Here is a 25,364-nt window from a genome sequence, read left to right as displayed (position 1 = left end):
CAAAGAGCAGTCCAAATGTCCTAATTCGATGGTAATCAGTCAGAAGCGAAGTACGACGACCTTCAAACTCAACCATTGGTCAGAAATTTTTCTTGTTCTTGAATTATTGTCATAATACGAAGATGACCATTTAGGACTTCATTTGTTTTTTTTAAGTCTGCTTCCTCTTCTGCTTTGTCTTGAATCTTCTCTAATCAGTAACTAATAACAACGCATAATGGTACTTGGATTATTCTTCAAACAAATAGCGATTTCTCTAAATAAAAAAACATCTATTCGTTTCCCAAAAATTACAATTCTTAAAAGTTTGTGTAATTGTTGGTAATTTCTTTTTTGTCGTATTTTAGGCATATTTTCGTTTTCAAAACACTTAAAACTAAACGAATTGAAAAAAACACTTTAAAAATTGTCAGGAACGCAAAAAATTGGAAAAACAACACTTGCTGGTAAAAGAGTTTAAGTGTTAAAAACTCCTTTACCACTTGATTAAAAATGTTCAAATTTTAATCATTTAATAACTGTTCATAGTCTAACATTTGTGCCAAGTTTCATCAAAAAATTCCTATTCCTTCTTGGTGTTGCAATTTTTATGGCACTGAGTATAGTATGTACAAATCCTGTTGAGGAATAACAAAAAACAATAATAACCTTGCTACACAATTAAATAGGTGCCAACATTTTAAAACAAACACTAGTATAATTCAAGTAGTAAACAAAATGAATCGCTTCATTCCTGTATTTTTATTTATAGTTAATTACGTTTAGTGGAAATGTGAAATTACGTAAATTAAGGTGCCACAATTTGCGCAATCAAGTTTTAGCGTCAAATTTTCAAAAACATAACCAAAAACAACCCAAGCAAGCAACTCAAAACGGCATTTTGTACGAAAGTCTGAATAGTCCAAATCTAAACCCTTTTCAAGTGTCTGAAGTGACAGTAAGGCAAGGATCTGGAGCAGAAACTGTGGAGCAAAATTTCGAAAATTGCCAGTTTTTTGGGTTAAATACCATACAACTGGAACGTTTTGAGTGAGTATGGAAGGAATCTTTTTTTAATGAATAACAATTTGTTACAGGTTTGATTTTGCCAAACACGTCTTGTTTGTGCCAGGGTTTTTTCCTAATGTTACAAGTGATTGCGATTATGAATTAGACGGAATAGTCTTGCTTTTGCCGGTCGGGCAAAAACAGAGTTATTGCAAGTATTTTTTTCATTTAAATATACTGGGTGATTTTTAGGGCCTATATTACAAATTTTTTAACTTCTAACTTAGCTAGAACTTAAAATTTTTCTATACAAGTCGTATCGATAATTCTGAGTTTAACTGAGTTATTTTCAAAATGCCTGAGCTTCCGTAACTACAAAAAATTGGCCCCAATTTTGAAATTTTAAATAGAAATCACATATTTTTATTGCATTTTTTAATTTACCTTCCCAAACTGAGTAAAGTTTACTCAAGTTGTTGGCACTTATCTGTTATAGTTTTTGACATGTCGTTTTTTTGTAAATTTTTTTATTTGTAAGGGTTATTTAAAATATCACAGTCTTTGAACTGTTTGTGATAAGTGATTTTTTTTGCATTTGATGAGTTGATGATTGAAGACTCAAAAAACCTTCTAGAATTTTGAAAGTTGTTAAGCGACAAAGTTTAAAGCTACAATGATCTATCAAATGGGTATCAAAAAACGGTTAAAACTCATTTTTTTAATGGAACGACCTTATTTTCTTAACATCATTTGAAAGAACATCGATATTTATGGCGACTTTTTTTCAATACGTCCTATACCTATCTCTTACAGTTTTGGAAATAATTACAAAAAAACGGATTTTACTTTATAATTTTCAACGTTAATTAAGTAAGTCTTGCAAAATAGTCAGTATCTCCTTAACTATCAACTTGTGAAAAAAAAAAGAGGTAAAAAAAATGTGAAATGAGCCGCTAAATAATACTTAGTAATAAATTATAAGGGATGTTATTACAAAAAATCAAGTTATGGTTCTTCAAAGTCTACCAAAATGAATGTGTCACAGCAAAGTGATGCTACATTGCAAATGTATGGTCTCGTCACCAAAAGATACCTCAGACATTTGTTTAAATACGGACAAAGTCCCAACTTTATATCCCAAAAACCAAAGGCACTGCGATTTTTTAATAATGTGTCTGCAGAAAAAATTAAATAACCTCTGAACGGTTAAAGTAAATTGCAAAAATTAAACTGATTTATAAAACCTAAAAAAGTGCAAATTTTACGATGTACAAATATACAGGGAGTGTCATTTAAAAAAACTATGTTAAAGGCTGGACTGTAAAAATGAAACACCTTGTATAGGGCAAAAAAATTATAGGACGTACACTTTGACTTCCCATTTGCAATGCCATTTAATTTATTTCGATATCTTTGACAGTACAGGAGCAATCGAGCACGCCCACATCAATGACTCACCCTGTATAATAATAGTCATTTTTTGATAATTATTTTTAGGAAATTATAAAAGTTTTGCAATTTGACAGTTGACAATCCTAAAAATTTTAAAAGATCCTTCAAACCTTTATTATCAAATGCAAAAAGAAATTACTTGTAAAGGGTACAAGTGCTGTAACATTTTGAGCACGTCTGCAAATGAAACTTTTAAGAAAAAAATTGACAAACGTATAAGACTATGACAGATAAGTACTAATAACTACATTTAAATTCTATACTTAGTTTCAAAAATGCAATAAAAATAGGTGGTTACTGTTTAAAATTTCAAAATTGGCGCCAATATCTCAGCGTTCCGGAAGTTTAATCGTTTTGAAAATAATTTAGTTGAACTCAAAATTGTCAATTTAGATCGTATTCAAAATTGTGAAGCTCTACTGAATTATAAGTTAAAAAGTTTCTAATGTAGGCCCTAAAAAATTACTCTGTTTAAGTACTATTTAAGTAGGAAGTAATTATTTTCCAGAAAATTTAGTTGTGAATGCTGCTTCCAGATTCACACAATATGCAAAAAATAATAAAACTTTCATCCAATTCTTAATATTAATATTAAGTATTAATCAAGTGTTGAATGATAACTGGGAGGAAATTGTTAATGACGTTAAAAGTGGTTATATTGAGATTGTAAGCGAAATTTTGACGAGTTTATTTACGAATTTTTTCGCTAAAGTGTCACTTGAGGAAGCTTTGGACTAAATCAACTTACCTGAGAAAAAATAATGCACTGCGTTTAACAACATATTTATTGTAAGACTAATGAAATACTTCCACTGATTGCCTCACTGTTACTTTCAGAATAAATAATAACTAAGTAAATGCGTTCACATTTTTTGACCAATTATTATGCATAGCGCCGTATAATTAATTCTTGAATATAATTATAATACAATAAAACAATATATTAAATAAAAATAAAACCAGTTTCAATTAATTAATACGGATCACATCTCCACTTTCTAGATAAACTCTCAACAAATAACTGCTTTCTGCACTAGAACCAACAACAATCGGTTCTATACAGTATGTCCCAGGAAAAAGTGGAAATCTGGCCGTTAACTGGCGTTCGCTAATCGGGTCCACTCGTTTTAGTTCGACAAGTTTCGACGGTTTCTGGACCTGGAATGCAATAACCAACAAATTAGGAATTTTCCAGTTAATTAACCGACCTGATAAAGGAGGAGTCCAAGTGGCAACTCGTCTTGTCCCAACTCGCGGCGAAATTTTTGCATTAAACCGATCACAACGTGTGTTTCTTTGGGCCCTCTTACGGTTATCAAATACTGATTTTTGGCCATTTTTGGGCCCCAGGAGTCCTCAAACATGTAAACCTTCCAGTTGTTGGTCTGGAAGGTGTTGGTCTGGAAGGTGGGGTTGAGGTGGCAGATCTCGATGAAGATGAATTTTTCCGTAAAATCGGTGAAGTTCATCCAGAATTCGCCGTCTTCTCTTTTCACCCATAATTTCTGTTTAGTTTCCTTGGGGACCAAACTCCAACAGACAGAACTACAAATATTGTGATAATTTTTTTACAAACGCCACGAAAGTGACAAATTTTGTGACTGAATGTTACTGGTAAAAATTTTATTTTTTAGCTATATGAGTAGTAGAGTAGAAGTTGTATTTTTGTGCTTGGTCATTTTTATTACCAATTTATCAATTTTTACAAAATTTTGTTATTGTTATTGTTATTGTTAATTTTTTAAGCCTCTTAGCTAAAACTAGATCGAGATTAATTTTATTCAATTTATTTAGCTAATTTTTGAACAAGATATTTATTGTAGAAAAAATTTTCAAAATAAATTTTGAAAACAAATTACTAAAATAGGTCGAAAGTGCCACATTAGAAATATTGTAAGTTTGAATAAAAATAATAAAGCTATGTTTTTTACTGTGTTTTTGGATTAGCTGAGTTATTTCAAGTTTAACTAAGTTTAACCGTTTTCGAGATGAGATATTTAAGATTTTTGGAAAATTTTTGGATTTGCACCTGTCACTTAAAAATCGAGAACTCTCTTAGTTTTAGAGATTTCGAAATCATATTTGGAGAATTAAAGAGAACTCTTTACTTTAACTTTCACCAGAGTGTTCAAAATTGGAAAAGAAGTTAAACCCAAAAAATTTAAAGTCAAGTTTGGACAACTTCAAGTACCTATAACTTAATTTTTTAAAATAGGATGTCCCAAGTTTTATTTTACTAGATGGAAGAGAATTTTTTTTGCATCGATCTGTATTAACATGCCCTACATCTATCTGTGATAATTTTCAAGTTATGTAAGTTTTTTTGACATTGTAGAATTTTTTTTATTAACCACAGCTATTTTTATAGTCTGCCAAAAAAAACTGATTAAACAAAAAACAAACTCTTTTTAAAATTGTGTAGTCTGCTTGTAAAAACAAAATAAATTCATTGAATGTTAGTTTAAAAAACATTAATATTTCTCACATTTTTGATTTGTTTCCATGGTAAAGTATGAGAGTAAGACCTATGGCTTATGAATTTCTCAATCCCAACAAAACGTTATTGTAACTTGAAAACTATTAAACATAAGTATAGGGAATGCTAATACAGATTGACGCAGAATTAAATTCTCTACCATTTAGTGAAATAAAACTTTTTGCATTTGATTAAAAAAAATGAGTTATGGGTGCTTAAAGTTCTGCAAACTTGACTTTAAAAAATTGGAGTTTGTTATTCTTTTTTAGAAATTTGAAAACACCAAAGGAAAGATCTAAGGCTTTCTTTTTCAAATGAGCTGAAAAATATTTTCAATTTTTTAAAAATGGCAGAGTTATCGATTTTTGAACTGAAAGGTGCAAATTCAAAAAAATTTAAAAACCTTAAATATTCCATAAACAGCGAAATTTAGGTATAGGAAAAACTTATGAAAACAACCTTCAAATAAATCTACTCATCCAAAAACGAATTAAAAAATATAGTTTTCCACTTAAAATAAGGAAGTTGTTAGCGACTTCCAGTATAACCATTTTGAAAATTTTTTCATTGAGCAGGACCTAAGAAATTATGGTTGTGTACAATTTTTTAGATGACTATCATTATTAGAAGTACCAATACTTCTAATATAGGGTTTAGACAGAACATTGTATTTTTTGACAGTCTAATGATTTTTTTTCAAGAAACAATACTTTATTTTTGTCATTTCGCTCATTTTTGTGTGATATATCTTTAAAAAATATGCCGAAAAATTAAGAAGCTTAGTTGAAAAATGTGTCATGTTTGAAGTTATATTCTCAATGCGTGTGAATAGGTATAATATAATTACTGAATTTATTCGAATAAAAATTAATAAAATATAATTTATTCGAATTAACTCTCAGTATTTTGTAAAAAATCAAACGAAATTACACTAAGTTACTGATTAAAAGTTTTTGAATCTTTAAAGTTTTTCCGATAAAAAATATATTTTTTTAATTTTGAAACAATTATTAATTTTGAATATTTCTGCCTTTCTTGAGCATTTAGATACGTTTTAGATCTAAAATACCATATTATTTTGAGACTTTACATAAAAAGCCAATGAGTCACTAACTGAAATTAAAATTTTTTTGTTTTTTTAACACATTTTTTAGGACAGAAACGTATTTTTTACAAAATTCGTTAAAAACAAAAACAATAAAGTCACTTAAATTATTTAAAAAAATGTTGCTAAAGTAGAATGAAAACTTGCCAAATTGAATTAGAAATTGAAATTTTTGTTTTGTTTTCTTTTCAAATGATTGACACTCTAAGTTTTTTCTTTAAAAAAGTTTCAAAAACCAGATGAAAAATCACCAAACTTGTCGAAATTGCTAGTAATTTTTTTTATTTCAGTCATTTTGTTTCTGAACCTGGAACTTATTTGTTATGTAAGATCTTGACAAAATCACAAAAATAAAATGAAACTGATGTAACTTCCTTTGTTTTACTTAATTTCGTCAAGAATAAACAAAAAAAAAATAAAATGACAAAAGGGTGTTTTTTGTTTTCTTTTTTAACTTTTAAACACGTTTTTGTAATTTTTAAGTAATAACAGCTGAAAAATCACCTATTTTGGTCACAACTCGAAAATAACATTTTTCAATAATTTTCCGTTACGTTAACCACGTTTTTAATCAGAAACTTAATTATTTGGCAAAAATTGTCAAAAAATTTAATAAATCATTTGCGATCAAACACATAAACTATTACTTTTACTGCTAATAAGTAATACTGTAACATAATCTAAAAATTTTTTGATAAAAAAAATTACTTGTCACTCCATGGACCGTTCCATTCAACGCTTCCCCACGGATTTCGCACTCTGATCAAATGAATGGTTACGTTTTTTAATTGTGAAGTATACAAACCGGTGATACTGTAAGCATGATTTACCACCAAACCATCGGATCGTTTCCCGTTTCCATCATTTTGGGACTAAAACTTAATAATTAGGAGAAAAAACTAGTAATAACAGGATGATCAGACGGGTATTGAGCACCCCATAAATGAGCCTTTATTGTACGACATTTGGATTATTTCGTAAAGTTCGGGATTTCTCGTGTCGTAAACTTCCGAAAGTCCACCACATAAATCCTCCAAAGCTTCGTTAATTCTCCCACCTTCGATGCTTTTATAGGAACCGTAAAACCTTAAAACAATGAAGTTAACCAATACAGTGGGGTGTGGTTATAACAAACTTAGAAAATGCATCAAAATCACTTCGTTATACAGCCTGGTTCAAAAAGATGTTGCCGCAAGATGGCACGGATTATTTTTTCCATTATCTTTTTTTAGAAGTTTTGAACAAAGAATCCTCATTAAATTTGAGGCAACATTTTTTTTATATAATTTAAAAAAAAATTATTTTTTTTATTTCTTTTTTTTTTAAACGAAATTAGGGCGCTCGATTTCCAGTTTTCGCTGATCACAAACGTATTTTTGTTTTTATAATTCGATAACGGGAAAGGTATCAAAAAGCGAATTTTGTAAAATCGTTTGTTCCATCATGGTCGGGCAGTGAGGAAGGCATTCCTTGGAAGCAATTGTGTACCTACGTATTAGCCACCAGGAAGATATTTTCAGTTGTATAGAAAAAACTCAACTTCAAGTAATTAAATTAGTAAAACTGATGATTAAAAATTAAAATAAGATCGTGTGAGGCAGGAGCATGTCTGTCAGGTTTAAGCATTATAAACAAAAGTTTGCCAGGTGAAAGTAAGGAAGGTTTCTTTAAAAATTTCAATATTTGGATTAAATTTAGCGGATTCCTACATTATTATTATTAAATTGTTACATACCCAGTCTTATTTTTTCTATTATTTATGTCTTTATATTCAGCTATATGCACATAGACTAAATCTCAAATTGGAAATTAAATGTGTACCTATTATTAAATAATTTTAAGTATGCCTTTATTAAATTGAGATCGGGACCATTTTCTTTTTTTTCAGGTTTTTATAGTCTATAATTTTTTGGTTTTTATATCTTCCTAAGAATGTTTCTAACAGAAATTATAATATGTAACAATCTAGTATTAAGAAAATTATGCTTAAAGGCGCCAAACTGTAAACTCGCCTATTGTTAATTAGTACCTAGTTTCGGCACTGATCACCGTCTCTTCTATTGCACTTTACTAAATCATAAAAAAGTGTCATCAAATGGTAGTGAGTTATTACACATCGTTTTCAATTTTCTGCACATTCTTTATGTAATTAAAATCGCGACGATCGATCGTATATTTGTTCAAATAAAAATAAATTTAACATAGTAGCTTATTTTGATAATTTAACATTTTTACTTTAATAATCGTTCACAAAATTTTTAGATTAGTCACACCTTTTATGTGAAATAATTTTTCCACGGCCAACTACTTTAAAATATTTTAAATATATTTTTTATCAAAAGTATATATTATCATATTATTATATAGTATATATTTATTTATATTATTTATATTTTTTTCAGTACAGAAAAAAATGAGCTTTTCGAAAATGTCATAGCCAACTATGATTCCTATTTAAAGAAATACAGCTTTATGTTATTACACTTAAACGAACGGTTAAAAAAAATTGCTGATAACATTATTAAATTCTCTGTAAAAAAGTGCCTTTATCATTTTTTTTTGTTTCAAATGTGAATCTTTTAGAATAAGAATAAAAGTTATATAATTACATCAAAAAATAAAACTAAGGCAGCTTGGCAGCTAGTCAAAAATATCACAAACAAAAATAAAATTACCCATAATAAACAAATAATTCAATTGAAGACAGATAATGAAGATGATGTTCAAACAATAAATAAAATAAATTTTTCTTACATAAATATACTAAAATCTAATAGTTACATTAATACAGATCAAAGAAATAATTGTAATATTACACAGTCAATTTATTTGGACTTAACTAGTTCAATTGAAATTACTTCTGTTATTAAAAAAATAAAAAATATTAAATCTGTTGGAACTGACGGAATTCTAGTAAACATTCTGAAATTAATTTCTGAATATACAGAAGATACAGGGTCTCTAAAAAGTGTGGATACAGTTAAATATTTTCAGAACGATTCAACGGTTTAACCTTAAAATCTGATAAACAGTTAAAAGTGTTTAAGTTCTATCATCTGAGAGCTTTTTCAAATTTTTATCGTCAATTATTATGCATATACAAGGCTAACTTAATTTTTTTTTAAATGGTACGAAGGGTCGAATTTAATTATTTTTAAAAGAAATTTTTTTCTGAATCAATAATGTAACGTAATACCTATTTTCACTTATATTAAAAAGTATAATATTTAATATATGCTTAAGAGTATATAAATTGTATCGTTTCAGGTGTTTATTAAATTTCTATCTCTATTTGTTCTTTAGATACAAGGCCAACTTGATTTTTTTTAATAGCAACATGGGTCAAATATATTAGTTCAAATGAAAATAAATTTAACATAGTAGCTTATTTTGATAATTTAACATTTTTTACTTTAATAATCGTTCACAAAATTTTTAGATTAGTCACACCTTTTATGTGAAATAATTTTTCTATGGCCAACTACTTTAAAATATTTTAAATATACTTTTTATCAAAAGTATATATTATCATATTATTATATAGTATATATCATTATATAGTATATATTTATTTATATTATTTATATTTTTTTCAGTTCAGAAAAAAATGAGCTTTTTGAAAATGTCATAGCCAACTATGATTCCTATTTAAAGAAATACAGCTTTATGTTATTAAACTTAAACGAACGGTTAAAAAAAATTGCTGATAACATTATTAAATTTTCTGTAAAAAAGCGCCTTTATCATTTATTTGTTTCAAATGTGTATCTTTTAGAATAAGGAAGATATGAATTTTTGAAGATTTCGCTAAAATGTCAACTTTTGTTTATAATTCGAAAACAAAAGACGATAGCGAGATGCGGTTTTGACCAAGATTATTTTCTCAAAAAACGGCTCCGAGAATGTGTCACTCGTTTTTATCTAAAACTCTTAGTTTCAGAAATCCTCTATTCGGAGATTCAAGATGCAGCACCCTGTACACTGTGTAAACTTTATAGTTGTGCAAATAATGCAAAAGGTGATAGTAGAGCTCAGATGAGGTGAAAATGACTAAACTTGCATTTTCCGCATCTTCATAGTTTCTGAGATATAGAGAGTTTTGGTGGGCGAATAAATTTGAGACCAGCAAAAATTTTAAGTCAATCAGGTCTCTGAGTTTAGTTCCTTAAAATCTCTTACAATGAGTTAAAATTAGCAAAAACCGCCATAGAAAAACAAGTCCTCTGTAATGCACCGACTTTTTTTGGAGAAGAAACTACCAAATTTAATTTATCAAATGTCACTGTTTATTAGTCATGTAAACTTTGGAAAAAATGTACTCAAAAGACGTAAACCTAGTTTTTAGACGCTAAAATAGAGGTTGTACCCATTATATCTCAAAAACTAGTAAAAGTAGTAAAAGTTTGGATAAAGCAAGCTGATTTATTTTGACTTTTTCAGTTAGTAATTCAATGATCTGTTTATCAGTTAACACTTCTCTTGATACTTTCTCATTATTAACCCCAATATATTTCTCAAAATTTGGAAAAAAGTTTGTTTCAAACGGAAAATTGCGTCACATTTTAAGTCAAATTTAGTTCGTTATATCCGTAAGTGGGTTCGCTATAACCGGTAAAAAATATATTGAGCTTATGGAAACATTTTTGGTGTTTAAAAAATAGCTGGAAGTTCGCTATAAGCGGGTTCGTTATAACCGGATTCCACTGTATTTTCATATTTACATACTTTGCGAAAGCTTTCTCCAACAAAGGGGGCCAAAACTCGTTCCCCTCACCCGCCTTTAAATAAACCAACTGGTTGTTGATTGTTGGTAATTTATCATCAATGACTATATCAACCCACTGGCCGTATTGCCAAAATCTATAACGAAAAACAATAATTAAAGAATCACAATTTTGGGGATAAACCTAAAATGGAAAATTCCAGCATAATTTTCCGAAAAACTTTGATTTTTCGGAACAACCATTTCGAAAATTTTCGGATTTGTTGTCAAATTTGCGATAGCTGCGAGGAACCAACAGTCCCCAAGTAGGCCCTGGTCGATGTCGAAACGTGTGGCCCCATCAACGATAAATTTGGCGTTTTCACAAATTTCCTAAAATTCATTTTCATTTTAATGTTTCTGAGATAAGAAATCACTTAATCGCAGATACGCGATCAATACTTGGAACTGTTTACACATAAATATATACAAGGTGAGTCATTATTTTTCCTTGTTGGGAAATTGTGCGTCTTACCCTAGGCCTCCTCCAAACCACTTTCTCTGGAAGATCGGTCAAAGCGATGCGTTCAGCTGGAAAATTTGCATCCTGGAAACGTGTTTTATTTCGCAAATGTTGTTTTAGTAGTTGGTCATAGTTTTGTAGTGGTTTTAGCGGTTTAGAATTTGGACCGAATTCACCAAACTAGAAAAAAATAAATGTGTACAAATTAAAAAAAAAATTCGTACCATAAAAATTTTTCCGAAAGAGTCATAGTTTTGGTCTGTTGTGTCCGTTTCTGCTGCATCGTTATTTTGGCGTTCGTATTTCGGACGTTCGTAAAAAGTATTATTTCTTGGAATTTTGCTACGTTTAAAGAACGCCATTTCACGTAAATAGAAAAACACCACTATTTTAAATCTGATACAGGAATAGTATTTACACAAAGTTTTGCTTTGATAAGATAAATTGATAAACAACGTTTAGATCAATATTTAGTGGCTGTCTCACAAATTAAGTAGTTTTTGGTTTTTTACTAATTACACAAAGTAGTTTTACATTTAAATTTCTAGTGGATTATTTATTTATTTTAATTTTTTTATTTTGTTCTTTTTTATGCTAAATTTTTTTTCGTAATTTTTCTATATCACATCTAAACAGATGTTAGTTTGGTGTTTTTCGACCAACTTATTTAATTATTTTTTCAAAGAAAAATTATTAACAAGAAATCGAAATATCAAATTAGTATTTGTCAAAACTTGAATATTTTTTTAGCTGAAAGCATAATTTTATCGTGAAATTTCGCTAGACTAGGACAAAACGTTACTACCGTAGCATGATTTTTGCCTTTTTCAAATGGTTTTTAGCCAAAAAGTATAACTAGTTATTTATTAATATAAGACGAAAATTCAACAAATTTAAGCAATTGTTGAACTAGATCATAAATAATACGCGTATTATTATTTCTTTTGTGGAGGTGTTTTAAGACGGTTTTCTAAAGACAATGATTTTGCAAATTTTTTTTCTTAGACTAGACTATAACTTAGGAGACAAAACGAGATGCAAAATCGCACCCAAAGAAACAGTACGGTAGAGTAAAAATGAGGGCGCTTCGAGCGTTAAACCGTCTTCGCGTCAAATCGTTTTAAATTAATTTAAATCCAAGCAGTTCACTAATTATTACTTGGAAAAAATGTAGAAATGTTGAGCTTTGGCGACTAAAATTTTCATTAGAACCATTAGAAAAAACATATTTAATATTTAAAATTTGTGCTTGGTCTTGTATTTGTTAAAACGCTGAGAATACAGTGCGAGATACAAAAAAATGTAAGGAACAAAGTTGTAGAGAATTAAATTTTCTACAAAAAAGTCTGCGGCAGCATATTTTTATCTTCAACGGTTTGGGTATAAATTAAGTTTCCGTTACTTAGCCGCCGGTAAAATGAAACGAATCTGTCGCTTGAGCGTTTTTGAACGACTTTGGGGCCTAAAAGGTTGAAGATAGCGGAAAATTTAATACTCGACAGCTTATTTCGTAACATTTTTCTTGTATGTGTAATCACAACATAATATATAGCTACAGAAAAAGATGCTTCTTATAATTGGGATTGAAACAATGTGCAAATGAAATCATCAAAACCAAAAGAAAAAATACTGGATAACGTCAGGCATAAAGATGTCAAGTCAAAACAAAATTTTTTTTATTGAAATTATAAATTAGGTATAGTATCTAAACAAAAATTTGATGACTGTGTAAAGATATTAAAAAGAACTATAAGACAAGCAAAAATATTATTTAATAAAAGTTATATAATTACAGCAAAAAATAAAACTAAGGCAGCTTGGCAGTTAGTCACAAATATCACAAACAAAAATAAAATTACCTATAATAAACAAATAATTCAATTGAAGACAGATGATGAAGATGATGTTCAAACAATAAATAGAATAAATTTTTCTTACATAAATATACTAAAATCTAATAGTTACATTAATACAGATCAAAGAAATAATTGTAATATTACACAGTCAATCTATTTGGACTTAACTAGTCCAATTGAAATTACTTCTGTTATTAAAAAAATAAAAAATATTAAATCTGTTGGAACTGACGGAATTCTAGTAAACATTCTGAAATTTATTTCTGAATATACAGGGTCGCTAAAAAGTATGGATACAGTTAAATATTTTCAGAACGATTCAATGGTTTAACCTATAAATCTGAGAAACAGTTAAAAGTGTTTAAGTTCTTTCATCTGAGAGCTTTTTCAAATTTTTATCGTCAAGTATTATGCATATACAAGGCTAACTTGATTTTTTTTAAATGGTACGAAGGGTCAAATTTAATTATTTTTAAATAAATTTTTTTCTGAATCAATAATGTAACGTAATACCCATTTTCACTTATATTAAAAAGTATAAAAATTAATAAATGCTTAAAAGTATATAAATTGTATCGTTTCAGGTGTTTATTAAATTTCTATCTCTATTTGTTCTTTAGATACAAGGCCAACTTGATTTTTTATAATAGCAACATGGGTCAAATATAATATTTTTGAGAATAAAATTTTTTTCTGCGTTCTATGGTATAACACATGCATATCTTACCTTAATCGAAACTTTAAAAAAAATCGAAAATTTTGAAAAATGTAAAATTTTATTAGCCTTGGAAATGTTGTCTTTATCTCTAGTTAGCTCATAAACCAAAAAATAAGTAAAAGTTAAAAATAATTGTTAAATTAACACTTTCAACTGAAAAAGAACACGTTTTAATTAAGAAATTTTAAACACGGAATACTTGATTTTTATGCTACAAACGATGTTCAAACTGATTTCCACTAACTTCTTAGCTTTCTGTCGATAAAACAACATGAAAATTTTTTTCGCTCAGTTTTACTTAAATGTACCATTATTAAACTAATTATTGCATCCAAGTTTAATTGCTAACATACAAGTGACGGATATTGCTAATAACAGTATTTTCAAAGCTTACTTAGTTTTACTAGAAAATTTTTGAATTTTTATTTTTTTACATTTTAATAAAAGTAAGGTGGGTATTATGTTACATCATTAAATTCAGAAAAAATGCTCTTTTAAAAATAATTAAGTTTGACTCTTCGTCTCATTTAAAAAAATCAAGTTAGCCTTGTATTTTCAAAATAAATGACGATAAAAATTTGAAAAAGCTCTCAGATAATAGAATTTAAACACTTTTAACTGTTCCCCAAATTTGAAGGTTATCTGTTAAACCATTTTGAAAATATTTAACTGTATCCATTTTTTAGCGACTCTATACCTACGTGATTTCACATCCTAACATTTAGATATCCGTAGACTAGAACGAATATAACTCAATGTTTGCTTTTTTCAAAACATTTTGAGCTTAAAACTTAAATGTTTCGTATAATTTAATCAAACTTTGGGCCGAAAAAATACCATATTGATACTGTTAATTGATAATTTTATTTTTCCGAATGTATTTCAACCAGAAACGCAAACTTTTGTGCAAATTAGGCGAAAATTTAATGAAACTTTTTATACGAGTATTTTTCTTGTAAAAATTTCGATTTAAATTAAACGATTCCAATTTTGTGTTTTGTACAAAATAAAAGCCACGTTTGTACAAATTTAATAATTTTGTTATTATAATTTTTAATGTACTTTGAATTTACATTTGACTTGGATAGTTATACAACACACACTTCAAATGTAAAAGTCTTATAAAATAATAAAATAATTGTATTAATGTTAGGTATGGCAACCTCTTGAATATATAATTTTACTTTTTTTAACTAGTCGTCAAAACTTGTTATAATTAAAATTTTCATTGATTTTTAACAAGTTGGTACACAGTAGGAAATACATAGTTACTTAATATAATTATATTTAATTTACAAATGCTGTTGCATAAATATTCCAAACACTAATGAATCAAGTGTTAAATGTGATAACAATGCATGTAAAAATAAAAAACACTTTAAGTGTTAATTTTAATTTTTCAATGTCAGAAAAGTCAGACGCAACATAAACAAGTCCTCTCGCGATTAAATTTCTTTATTTTTAATTGGAGAAAATTAAAGTTCTCTCAAGTTTTTACAAAATGAAGCTTGTCTTTTTAGTGTTTGTTTCAATCGCCGTAGCTACGAAATTACGTAAGTTCTGTGTATTCATACGTATTCTTTTTTTTTTTAATTAATGGAACAATGAAGCTCCAAATTTTAAGAAATGTAACCGAACTGAGCCCGATTTGGAAAAATGTGTTCTTGAAGCGGCTCGCGATGGCTTGAAACAGTTAACCAGAACGTACAAAAAAATACGACTTCCGAATTTGGAACCACTGGATGTTGTCGAGCTTTCGGCACGTGTTGAGACACGTTTGATTCATTTTAGTGAAACGTTGAGGAATTGTAAATTTTGGGGCCTAAGTCGGAGTGTTTTGGAAAAATTTGAGTGAGTTGTTCGTCCCTATACTGTTTAATTAAATAGTTAAGTGAAATTTTTAGATTCAATTTGGACGAGAAAGTGATCAAGTCGCAGTTTATTGTCCCCGAAGTGAGAACGAAATGTTCGTATCAAATAGATGGCACGATTATGTCTGTGCCGATTAGGGGGAAAGGCAACAGTTCGATAATTTTCAGTACCTAAGAGGATTTCTATTTATTTATTAATTTTTTTAATTATTTTCTTTCAGAACATTTTAATGTTACTTTGTATGTTCCTTATGATGAAATTACGAAACGAAATAAGACTTATGGCCACGTAACTAGTTGTGAAATTGATGGAAAACCCGAATCGATTCATTTTCAGTTAGATAATCTTTTTAATGGTGATGAAGAAGCGGGAAAACGTGTCAATCAACTGTTGAATGATAATTGGAGTGAACTTTACGATGATATCAAAGATGATTACTTGAAGATGGGGAAGCAAATGTTGATACAATTGTTGAATGGTTTCTTCTCGAAGTTGTCACTAGAGGAGGCTTTTGATTAATTAATAAAAAAAAATAAAAGCCGTATAAATTTTGTATTTTTATTTCGTTTTATTAGGTCTTCGGTAAAAACATCTACCTGCGGCTTATTATTATGATTCCACAAGGTAAGGTTAAACCAACCGTCTGACCTTAAATAATCAAAAACGAACACATAAATTAAAAAATAATTTGACCACCCTTTGAGCAAGACAAGTTTATTTATTTTTTTATTTCTTACACAGTGTGTTTAGTTTGATGTTAAAACAATTCTCAATTTTTTGTTTCGGCAAAAAATCTCTAACAGAGACATTATACAGGGTGAGTCATTGATATGGGCGTGCTCGATTGCACCTACACTGTCAAAGATATCGAAATGAATCAACTGGCACTGCAAATGGGAAGTCAAAGTGCACGTTTCAAAATTATTTTGCTTTATACAGGGTGTTTCATTTTTAGAGTGCAGTTTTTAACATAGTTTTTTAAATGGCATCCTCTGTATGTTTGTACATATTTAAATTTGCACTTTTCAGGCTTTATAAATCGGTTTAGTTTTTGCAATTTGCTTTAACCGTTCGGAAGTTATTTAATTTTTTCTACAATTTAGTGCGTCTGCAGGCACATTATTAAAAAATCGCAGAGCGCTTGGTTTTTGGGATATCAAGTTGGGATTTTGTCCTTAAGTAAACAAATGTCTGAGGTATCTTTCAGTGACAAAATCATACAATTGCATTGTAGCATCACCATGCTGTGACTCATTTATTTTGGTAAACTTTGAAGGGCCATAACTTGATTTTTTTAAATAGCACCCTCTGTATTTTATTAGTGATTATTATTCAGCGTATTATTTTACATATTTTTTACCTCTTTAATTTTTTTCCAAAAGTTGATAGTTAAGGAGATAGTTCTCTTGGGCACTAATGTAGCGTGCTATGAAAAACAATACATTTTGACATACTAATGTCAAAATGGCATTTATAGTACGTCACGTTTTGATTTTATTGTGAAAATGAATTTTTCGTGTAAAATCATTTAGAAATAAATTTTATAATAAAATTTTGACAAGAAATTATTAAATAAAAATGACAGAAATTTACAGTGAAGAAATAAGAAAATAAAAAACCAAGGTATAACAAATCAACAGCGAAAACATATTACTTGCAGTTACAAAATTGTTTAAAATGACGGCTTTCTTAAGCAATAAAGTAATACATTGGTCAACTCTTTTTAAAAATTCACCGCTTTTAATGTGGCATTATCAATTGTACAAAAAGCTTTTTAATTCTTTCTTGCATGTTTTCTGTAGTAGTGCCGTCTTTTTTTATTTTTATTTACTGATTTCTTATCAAAATTATAGTTTATATCTCGATGGCATGTGTATGCAGTTTACATAATTCATTTTCACAACAAAATCAAAACGTCACGTACAAAAAACGCCAGTCTGATGTTATATCAAAATTTATTGTTTTACATGGCACACTGCATTGGTATCTAAGAGAGTTTATGTGCATTTTTCTATCTCCGAAAGTATCAACTTTTGGAAAAAAAGTTAAGAGGTGAAAAAAATGTAAAATGAGATGCTGAATAATACTCAGTAATAAAATATAGGGAGTGCTATTTGAAATAACCAAGTTATGGTTCTACAAAGTTTACCAAAATGAATCTGTCACAGCATGGTAATGCTACAATGCAAATGGACAATCTTGTCACCGAAAGATACCTCCGACAGTTGTTTACACACAGACAAAGTCCCAACTCAATATCTTGAACACCAAGCGCTCTGCGATTTTTTAATAATGTGGCTGCAGACGCACAAAATTGTAGAAAAAATTAAATAGCTTCTGAATGGTTAAAGCAATTTGCAAAAATTAAACTGATTTATAAAGCCTGAAAAGTGCAAATTTAAATATGTACAAACATACAGGGAGTGCCATTTAAAAAACTATGTTAAAGGGTGTGCAGTAAAAATGAAATACCCTGACTTAAGGCAAAATAATTTTAGAACTTTGACTTCCCATTGCAGTGCCATTTGATTTACTTCGATCACCCTGTATAATAAACTTTATTAAACACATGATAAAATTAGAATCAAAAGTACTAACGACATTGTTAATACATGAAAATCAACAAATTATGGAGCTAGTTTTTTCTTTAGTTTCAAAGTTGCAGAGTCTAGCAGTTTTTTTATTTTACCTCATTTATTTTATGACTCCAACTTTTTTATGTCTATAATTTACTCATTTAGTGGAATTGCAATTTTGCGGATAAGAATGGGGCTTTATTGTTTAACCGAATTGTTACTTCCTTTTAAAGACATTATTGAACTAAAAACTCAGCTCATTTCCAGAATTTTGTAAAAAAGTAAATTAATGAATAATTACACAAATTGTAGCCAATTAAAAAAAATGGGTGTTTAAATAGGTTTTTTGGTTATGAGCCTAGCTTTTCGTCGACAGAATTAATGGTTTTGATTTTAAGACACTTTTAAAATTGGTCATTTTTTTCTCTTACGGCAAAACTATTTGATAATGTGAAACTATTAATGATCCGGGGACTCAATTGGCGTCGGGAAAATCTCCAAATTCCCGATTGGTTTTTGGTTACGATTTTTCTTTTTCTTTTATATTATATATTTTTGCTTTTATTTTCAATTTTCTCTAAAACTATTAGTCGGATAACAATGCGTTTTTTGAAAATAATAGATAATTAAAATAGCTTTTCAACGATAACAAACTTCGTAGGATTATCTCTAATACTTTCGGAGTTATTGCTCGATAAATCGTCCTGTTACCGAAAATCGACGAAAATTGAAAAAACACACTTTCAATTGACTTCGAATTGAATATTGAACTCAAGGAATGTAAATGCATAGAAAGGTCTATAAAGCTTTGCTAAAGTGAGTTTAAAATATATTTATTTTTGAGGAAAAAAGTCATTAAAATTTCAAGCACAAAATTTCAAAATTTTAAATTTTGTAAAAAGCTGGTATAATACGTAGAATGAGCCTTAAAATTCACTGGAACAAACCGACTTTAATTTTTTGTATTTTGAGTTTTTTTGTTGAAGAAATGTTTTTTAACGGATTGAAAAATTGTGAAAATATGTCGTAAGTCGTAGGTCTGCAAGTAACTTTATTTGGTTTTACTATTTTGTGTTGTTTTTAACACAATATATACAAATTCAATAAATATATTGAAAAATTATGTAATTTTTTTTACGTCTAAAAACATAAATTTTTTTGCATTTTTTTTGTAATAATCCTATAGATTACAAAATTAGGGTCAGAGTATTATAATTTTGAAACATCAAATTCTTAAACATGTCTATGGGCTGAAATCTCAAATTTTTGAGAGATTTTCTTTAAACTGGTAAAAAAATTGTGAAAATAATATGTTGAAAAAGCCAGTATTTTTGCTATTTGGTGCTGATTTTATCACATTGTTTAGTCAAAAATCGCCAAAAAGTAGCTTAATAGTAATCAAATAAAGTTGAACCAAAAGTGACACACGCAATTTATATCTTTATTGTAAATCATTTAAAAAAATTCTAGAATAAGTCGATTTTATTTTTTAAATGACACATTTTGATATCATAGAAACATTTATGGTGTCATCCATTTTTTAGTTGTAACATAGCTAATTCTTTTTTTTAATGACAACTGACATTTTTGTATCAGTTTTTTTGTGTTATACTCTCAATATTTTTTATAAATTTCTAATATTATTTTTGATTTATTTTAAATTATTTTTGCTTCATTTTGTATAAATTTTTTATACCTATCAGAAAAATAAAAATATATCCTATTCAAAACAGTAATCAAAAATATCAGTTGATATTAAAGGTAAATTAAAAATAAAAAAAATAATTTAACAAAAAAAATATAGAAAATAAAACAGAATGAACTTTTTCTTGACTTATTTCATATGCGGCAATCGTTTTAATATGACACCTAAACACAAAAAAATTATCGAAAAACAATCACCCCTTCTAAGGTAAAGTAGAACGAAAAGATAAAGCTCTTTGTGTTATACTTACTCTCAATAATTTTTATAACTTTTTTATTTTAGTGTTGACTCATTTTGCATTTTGCTTTCTTTTTATTATTTTTATACTTATCAGAAAAATAAAAATGTATCCTATCCAAAACAATAATAAAAAAAATGTCAGTTGATATTAAAAAAAATAAAAATTACGTCATTATTAAAAAACGAATGACGTCAAAAATGTTATTATAATGTCAAAATGTAGTATTTAAGAATATGAAATCGATCTGTTTTAGTATTTTTTTGAAAAATGTCTCATAACAAAGATATGAAGTTTGTGCATTGCTTTTGGCTTCTATATCGAAAATTGTGTAATTTTTTTAATGGCTGAAAAACTTAATTTTGTGTGAATTATTGTTTAAAATGAAAAAATAAGCTAAAAACCATGTTAGTGAATAAAAATTTTCGAAAATATGTCGAAAGTGTCATTATTTTTGCTATTTTCTATTGTTTTAACATCGTTAAAGAGCAGCTAAAGTGTCATCAAATAGACCGAAAGTTGTGTGAGTAATAATCTTCAATATTTTTGGAACATCTAAAAAATTCTAAAAAACCTGAAAATTTAAAAATTTGGGTTAAAATGTTGTCATTTTGAAAAATCTAATGTTTTTGACGTTTTGATCAAAATATCAAATACATATTATAGCTTTTTTTTTAAGATTTTCTTCAATTGTATTACTGGAAAATAACTAAAATATCTCAAAAGTGTAATTAGTATTTAATTATTTTTTTTTGTGTTGTGCATTTCTCAGCCAAAAACGTAGTGATTTCCAGTTACTTCGTCAAAAAGTAGCTAAATTGTCATTACATTGATTCGAAAATGTTATTACTTTCGCATTTTTCAGCAATTTTTTTTTCAATAAATTGAACAAATTGAACTGAAAATGGTATTTTATTGCATTTTCGAGCGTTTAAAAAACTAAAAATTTTTTTGCGAAATTTTATCACTAATAAACTGAAGACATTACAGAAAGCGGGCAAAAATGTTCTCATTTTGAAATTCGAACGTTTAAACACATTTTTGGGTTAAAAAATAATTAATCTTTTTTACATATTGGATCGAAGATTTACCTAAATTTGTTTTCGCTTTCTTCTATTTTTGTTTTTGTTTTGTTAAAACGTGGCTAATTAGTAATTTTTGTTTTAACTGCAAACTAAACCTCGAGGAAAATACACTTTACACTCTCTTGGTGTAGTAATCAATTATTTTAAAATTTAATAAAAAAAAGTCCAGTCAATTATTTTTTAAACCAGTCATTTATGTTATTAAAAAAATCATTGAAGCTTCAATTACGTCAGGCTTTACCGATTTTATAGCCAATTTATGAATTTATTACGAATTAAATGAACACTTTGAATTTTTAAGATGTTTTCGAAGAAAATCAATAAAACTATTGGAAAAAATTCAAATTAATTAATGCAATTATGATTCATACATAACCTTGCCCTATTTTATAATATTTGAGAAGATCCTTATCAATGAATAACTTATTTGAAATTGACTCTTAATTAATAGCTGGAACAAATAAGTGCTTCTTATTTAAATAATTGACCAAACCAAACCAATTAATTGAATAAATAACTACACAGTGTCCCAAAATTGCTTAAATCGCTAGTCAGTCAAGTTTTTTTCTTCCACCATCCTGTATATATTAAATAGGAAAAAAAAACTCCCGTCCTTGCCTCAAGTTTATATAAATAAACGAATCGGCAAAGAACTTGTTATTTTCGATCAAGCATGCGGTTAATTCTTCTCCCGTTTCTGCTGGCAACCGTGTGCCAATGCGCCAAATTACGTAAGTGTTGTTTTGTTAAAACTTGGCCGAAAATGAGTTTTCAGCGTCAAATTTTCAAAAATGTAACCGGAAACAAGCCGACTTGAAACAATGCGTCATCAAAGCCGCCCAAGACGCCATCTACCAACTAACCCACCCTTACAACGAGGTGAATATTCCAAATTTGAACCCTTTTGAGCTGAAAGGAGCCACCGTTGGGGGCGGGGGCGCTGTGGCGGTGGAGCAGCGGTTCACAGATTGTAAACTGCAAGGGTTCAATAAAATGAAATTGGACAAATTTGAGTAAGTACGCAAAAAAATTATTTTGTAAAAAATTTTTTTTAACAGATTTGATTTCGACAAGAAGGTGTTAGACGTTGTTGGAACGTTTCCTGAAATTGTGAAAAAGTGTACTTATGAGGTGGACGGTCAGGTGTTGCTTTTGCCAGTGACTGGCAAAGGGCCTAGTGAGATAATTTTAAGTGAGTTTTGATTAAGAATTTTGGTTAAGTTTTTAATGCAAATTGTAGCCAAAGTGGATGTGACGTCTAAACTGTATTTCGAAGAAATTAAGAAGAGGAATAAAACTTTTATAAAAATTGTCAGAAGTGATATTGATATGAATCCAGGTCACGTGTCGTACAAATTTGATAATTTGTTCAATGGTGATAAGGTCTTAGGTGATAACATTAATCAGGTGCTTAATGATAACTGGAAGGAAGTCTTTGAGGATGTGAAGAGTGGTTATATCGAAATAATCAAAACGATTGTTACAAGTTTGTTGAATAATTTCTTCTCGAAAGTGTCAATAGAGGAAGCTTTTGATTAATTTTTTTATCTACCTGTAATGTAGTTTTGTATGTGGACTGATATGTGAGAGAATAAATATTTTTAATAGAACAAGTTTTTTTTAATATATAAAAGATATGATAATTTGACTGCTTTTTTGCAAGTTTAGGTGTTAAAAAAAATTCAGACAAGTTTTGAAATTGAAATTTAAATAATGGGTTTTAGTCAAATTAAAAAAATGTCTTAATATGCTTTTTATAGACTTTTTTATGCAAAGTGCTGAGCAATTAATAAACAAGTTGACACAATTAGTGACACAATTTTTGAAGAGATAATTGCAGAAACGAGCAGTAATTAATTTTATTACAGGGTGAATCTGCAAAAAGAATTTTAACGCCCGCTATCTCTAAAACTATTAGTAGCACAGAAATCGGCTTACAATATTATACTATACTTAATTTTTTCTGTTAATTATTAAAATTTATTGACAAATTCTCAAAAAAAAATAATGTTAGAAGCAAGAAACTTTTAACAAAGTTTTTGTTGCCCCAGATATGATTTTTATTTGAATTTCTAATTTTTACTTAATTTTTCGCAGCGACTTATTAATTAATTAATGATACAGTATTGTTATTGATAATTTAAACAGACTCACACTGCTCTACCCTAAAATCTGAGGTTCGATCCCTGGTCGCGTTATTTTTTTTATCATTTTTTAAGCAAATGTTAAATGAATAAAAATAAATCTAATTAAAATTTGCACAAATGGAGCAAATACTGTTCACCGTATTAATGAACTTTGTAAAACTCTTTTTAATCTATAAATTTGTTTTTCTAATAGATAATGATTAATTTGCATCTTTATACGAAAATTAGACATTAAAAAAGACATTAATTTAAATTGTGGATTGAACGACAACGAAAGAATTTTCACAAGAAAAATGTGCAGCTTATTTATAAACTTTTTTCATGTTTTTTTTTAGGTTTTGAGCAATTAATAAACAACTTGACACAATTAGTGACACAATTTTTAAAGAGATAATTGCAGAAACGAGCCGTTATTTAATTTTATTACAGGGTGAGTCTTCCAAAAGTATTTTTTTTCGGTGTCTCAAAAACTAATAGTCGCACAGAAATCGGTTCATAATATATTATACTTTTACTTTTTCAGTTAATTATTAAAATTAATTAATTAAAAATACCAAAGTATTCAAAATTTTCTAATTGATAGATATTCTAAAACAACAAAAAAATAATGTTACAAGCAAAAAATTTAACAAAATTATTACTAGCCCCAAAAATAATTTTTATGTATTTGGATTCTCAATTTTTACTTATTTTACCCACAGCCAGTCTTTAACATTTTTGAAAATTGGACGTTAGTGTTAATCGTTAATTCGTTAGTCTAAAGGTGATCTAAAATAACTAGATGTGTTTTTGTACGTGTTTTAAACTGGAGCCAACTTAAAAAATTTGAAATTTGAATTTTTTAGCTAAAACATTGCACCAACCTCAATTCAAAAAAATTACATGAATACATGAAAATGCCAACCTGACGGCTCTTAGACAGTTGATTATAAAAAAATCGACTATACTAAGATTGTTTGTTTTTTCTGGAAAGAAGTACAAACTAAACTAAGAAACTAAATTGTATTACACTGATTCGAAAATGTTATTATTTTCGCATTTTTCGTGCGTTTACGGAACAAAAAATCCGTGAATTTTTTTAACAAAACGCAAAATTTGCAGAAAATTGAGCGTTTACATGCATTTTTGTTCCATAATCTAAACTGCGAAACTATGTTTCTTGTGATTATACTAATATTGTATGTTTGCGCTAGTTTAAATTTATTGAAAACGGTTTTAATAAAGGAAAAATGTTTAATCAAAATATATTCAAATGTAAAATTATAGTTATTTATTTAACAAGTTTGAGTATAAATCGTACGCTTTATTTCACGAGTGGATGGTCAAATCACAAGTGAAAACGAGTGGTTTATCATCCACGAGGTCAAATAAATAAACCGATTTACATGAAAACGAGTTGAATACAACGTTTTATTTATCGAATTTGACTCAACAAGGCTTAAAATTGCTTTAAATCTGTTAAAAATAGTCTGACGTTTCGTATTTACAATAGTACAATAGTGCAGTTAACTTTGCTGATGACACAAACATATTAATTTGGGGTGAAAATATGACAGATACAATGAAAGAAGCAAAGATATGCATGAATAAGGTAATAAACTGGACTAAAGAAAATAAATTAGTGTTAAATTTTGAAAAAACCTACGGCATTCATCTTGCAATATGTAATCACAAGAATACAGAGAAACCGAATAAAATTGTAATATCATCTAAAGAAATTGAATTAATAGAGAAAACTAATTTGCTGGGAATATGCATTGACCATAAGTTAAGCTGGACTAATCATATAGGTAATTTATTAAAAAAATTAAACTCAGTACATTTTACAATACGTGTTTAAAAAAAATACATTAACATTGAACAACTAAGAATATTATACTTCGCCAATTTTCAATCATTACTAAGCTACGGTAAAATATTTT

The 25,364-nt window shown here is 28.2% G+C and overlaps 3 protein-coding genes and 1 long non-coding RNA gene across 4 annotated transcripts in view; 2 read left to right on the top strand and 2 right to left on the bottom strand.

Annotated features, from left to right (window-relative positions):
• The window catches only part of LOC659101 (probable multidrug resistance-associated protein lethal(2)03659), a 34,941-nt gene extending 31,630 nt beyond the window's left edge, over positions 1 to 3,311 (bottom strand). Inside the window, exon 1 of the mRNA XM_015981091.2 lies at positions 3,188 to 3,311. The gene's annotated coding sequence lies outside the window, so the exon portion shown is untranslated. The remainder of the gene's footprint in view (positions 1 to 3,187) is intronic.
• Positions 701 to 3,297, top strand: LOC107398111 (uncharacterized). The gene is made up of 3 exons (XR_001575059.2): positions 701 to 1,029; positions 1,077 to 1,202; positions 2,948 to 3,297. It is a non-coding gene; the product is annotated as an uncharacterized LOC107398111 (long non-coding RNA).
• Positions 3,207 to 11,646, bottom strand: LOC659252 (calpain-A). The gene is made up of 8 exons (XM_965577.5): positions 11,470 to 11,646; positions 11,258 to 11,425; positions 10,928 to 11,115; positions 10,746 to 10,880; positions 6,944 to 7,106; positions 6,729 to 6,892; positions 3,648 to 3,984; positions 3,207 to 3,597 (listed from the first exon to the last, which is right to left on the bottom strand). Exons 1-8 carry the CDS (start codon positions 11,605 to 11,607, stop codon positions 3,409 to 3,411), a joined length of 1,482 nt encoding a protein of 493 aa, XP_970670.2. The 5' UTR covers positions 11,608 to 11,646; the 3' UTR covers positions 3,207 to 3,408.
• A 3,577-nt stretch (positions 11,647 to 15,223) lies between these two features.
• On the top strand, positions 15,224 to 22,908 carry LOC659327 (uncharacterized). The gene is made up of 8 exons (XM_064358498.1): positions 15,224 to 15,372; positions 15,430 to 15,670; positions 15,712 to 15,857; positions 15,912 to 16,204; positions 16,267 to 16,315; positions 22,071 to 22,308; positions 22,354 to 22,487; positions 22,536 to 22,908. Exons 1-8 carry the CDS (start codon positions 15,321 to 15,323, stop codon positions 22,832 to 22,834), a joined length of 1,452 nt encoding a protein of 483 aa, XP_064214568.1. The 5' UTR covers positions 15,224 to 15,320; the 3' UTR covers positions 22,835 to 22,908.
• Positions 22,909 to 25,364: the final 2,456 nt, after the last annotated feature.

This window comes from Tribolium castaneum, chromosome 8 (genome assembly GCF_031307605.1).
Source record: "Tribolium castaneum strain GA2 chromosome 8, icTriCast1.1, whole genome shotgun sequence".
Taxonomy (NCBI): domain Eukaryota; kingdom Metazoa; phylum Arthropoda; class Insecta; order Coleoptera; family Tenebrionidae; genus Tribolium; species Tribolium castaneum.
The sequence above is the reverse complement of the archived record's forward strand: the minus strand, read 5'-3'. Positions and strand labels throughout refer to the sequence as shown.

Bases quoted from the DNA above. Each gene is read 5' to 3' on its own strand.
- LOC659252 (XM_965577.5), bottom strand. From the start codon at position 11,607: ATGGCGTTCTTTAAACGTAGCAAAATTCCAAGAAATAATACTTTTTAC. The intron at 11,116-11,257 runs GTAAGACGCACA...AATGAATTTTAG, and splicing joins TGGTTTGGAGGAGGCCTAGG to GAAATTTGTGAAAACGCCAA. The intron at 10,881-10,927 runs GTTTATCCCCAA...TTTTCGTTATAG, and splicing joins GCTGGAATTTTCCATTTTAG to ATTTTGGCAATACGGCCAGT.
- LOC659327 (XM_064358498.1), top strand. From the start codon at position 15,321: ATGAAGCTTGTCTTTTTAGTGTTTGTTTCAATCGCCGTAGCTACGAAA. The intron at 15,858-15,911 runs GTACCTAAGAGG...ATTTTCTTTCAG, and splicing joins CAACAGTTCGATAATTTTCA to AACATTTTAATGTTACTTTG. The intron at 22,488-22,535 runs GTGAGTTTTGAT...TGCAAATTGTAG, and splicing joins GCCTAGTGAGATAATTTTAA to CCAAAGTGGATGTGACGTCT.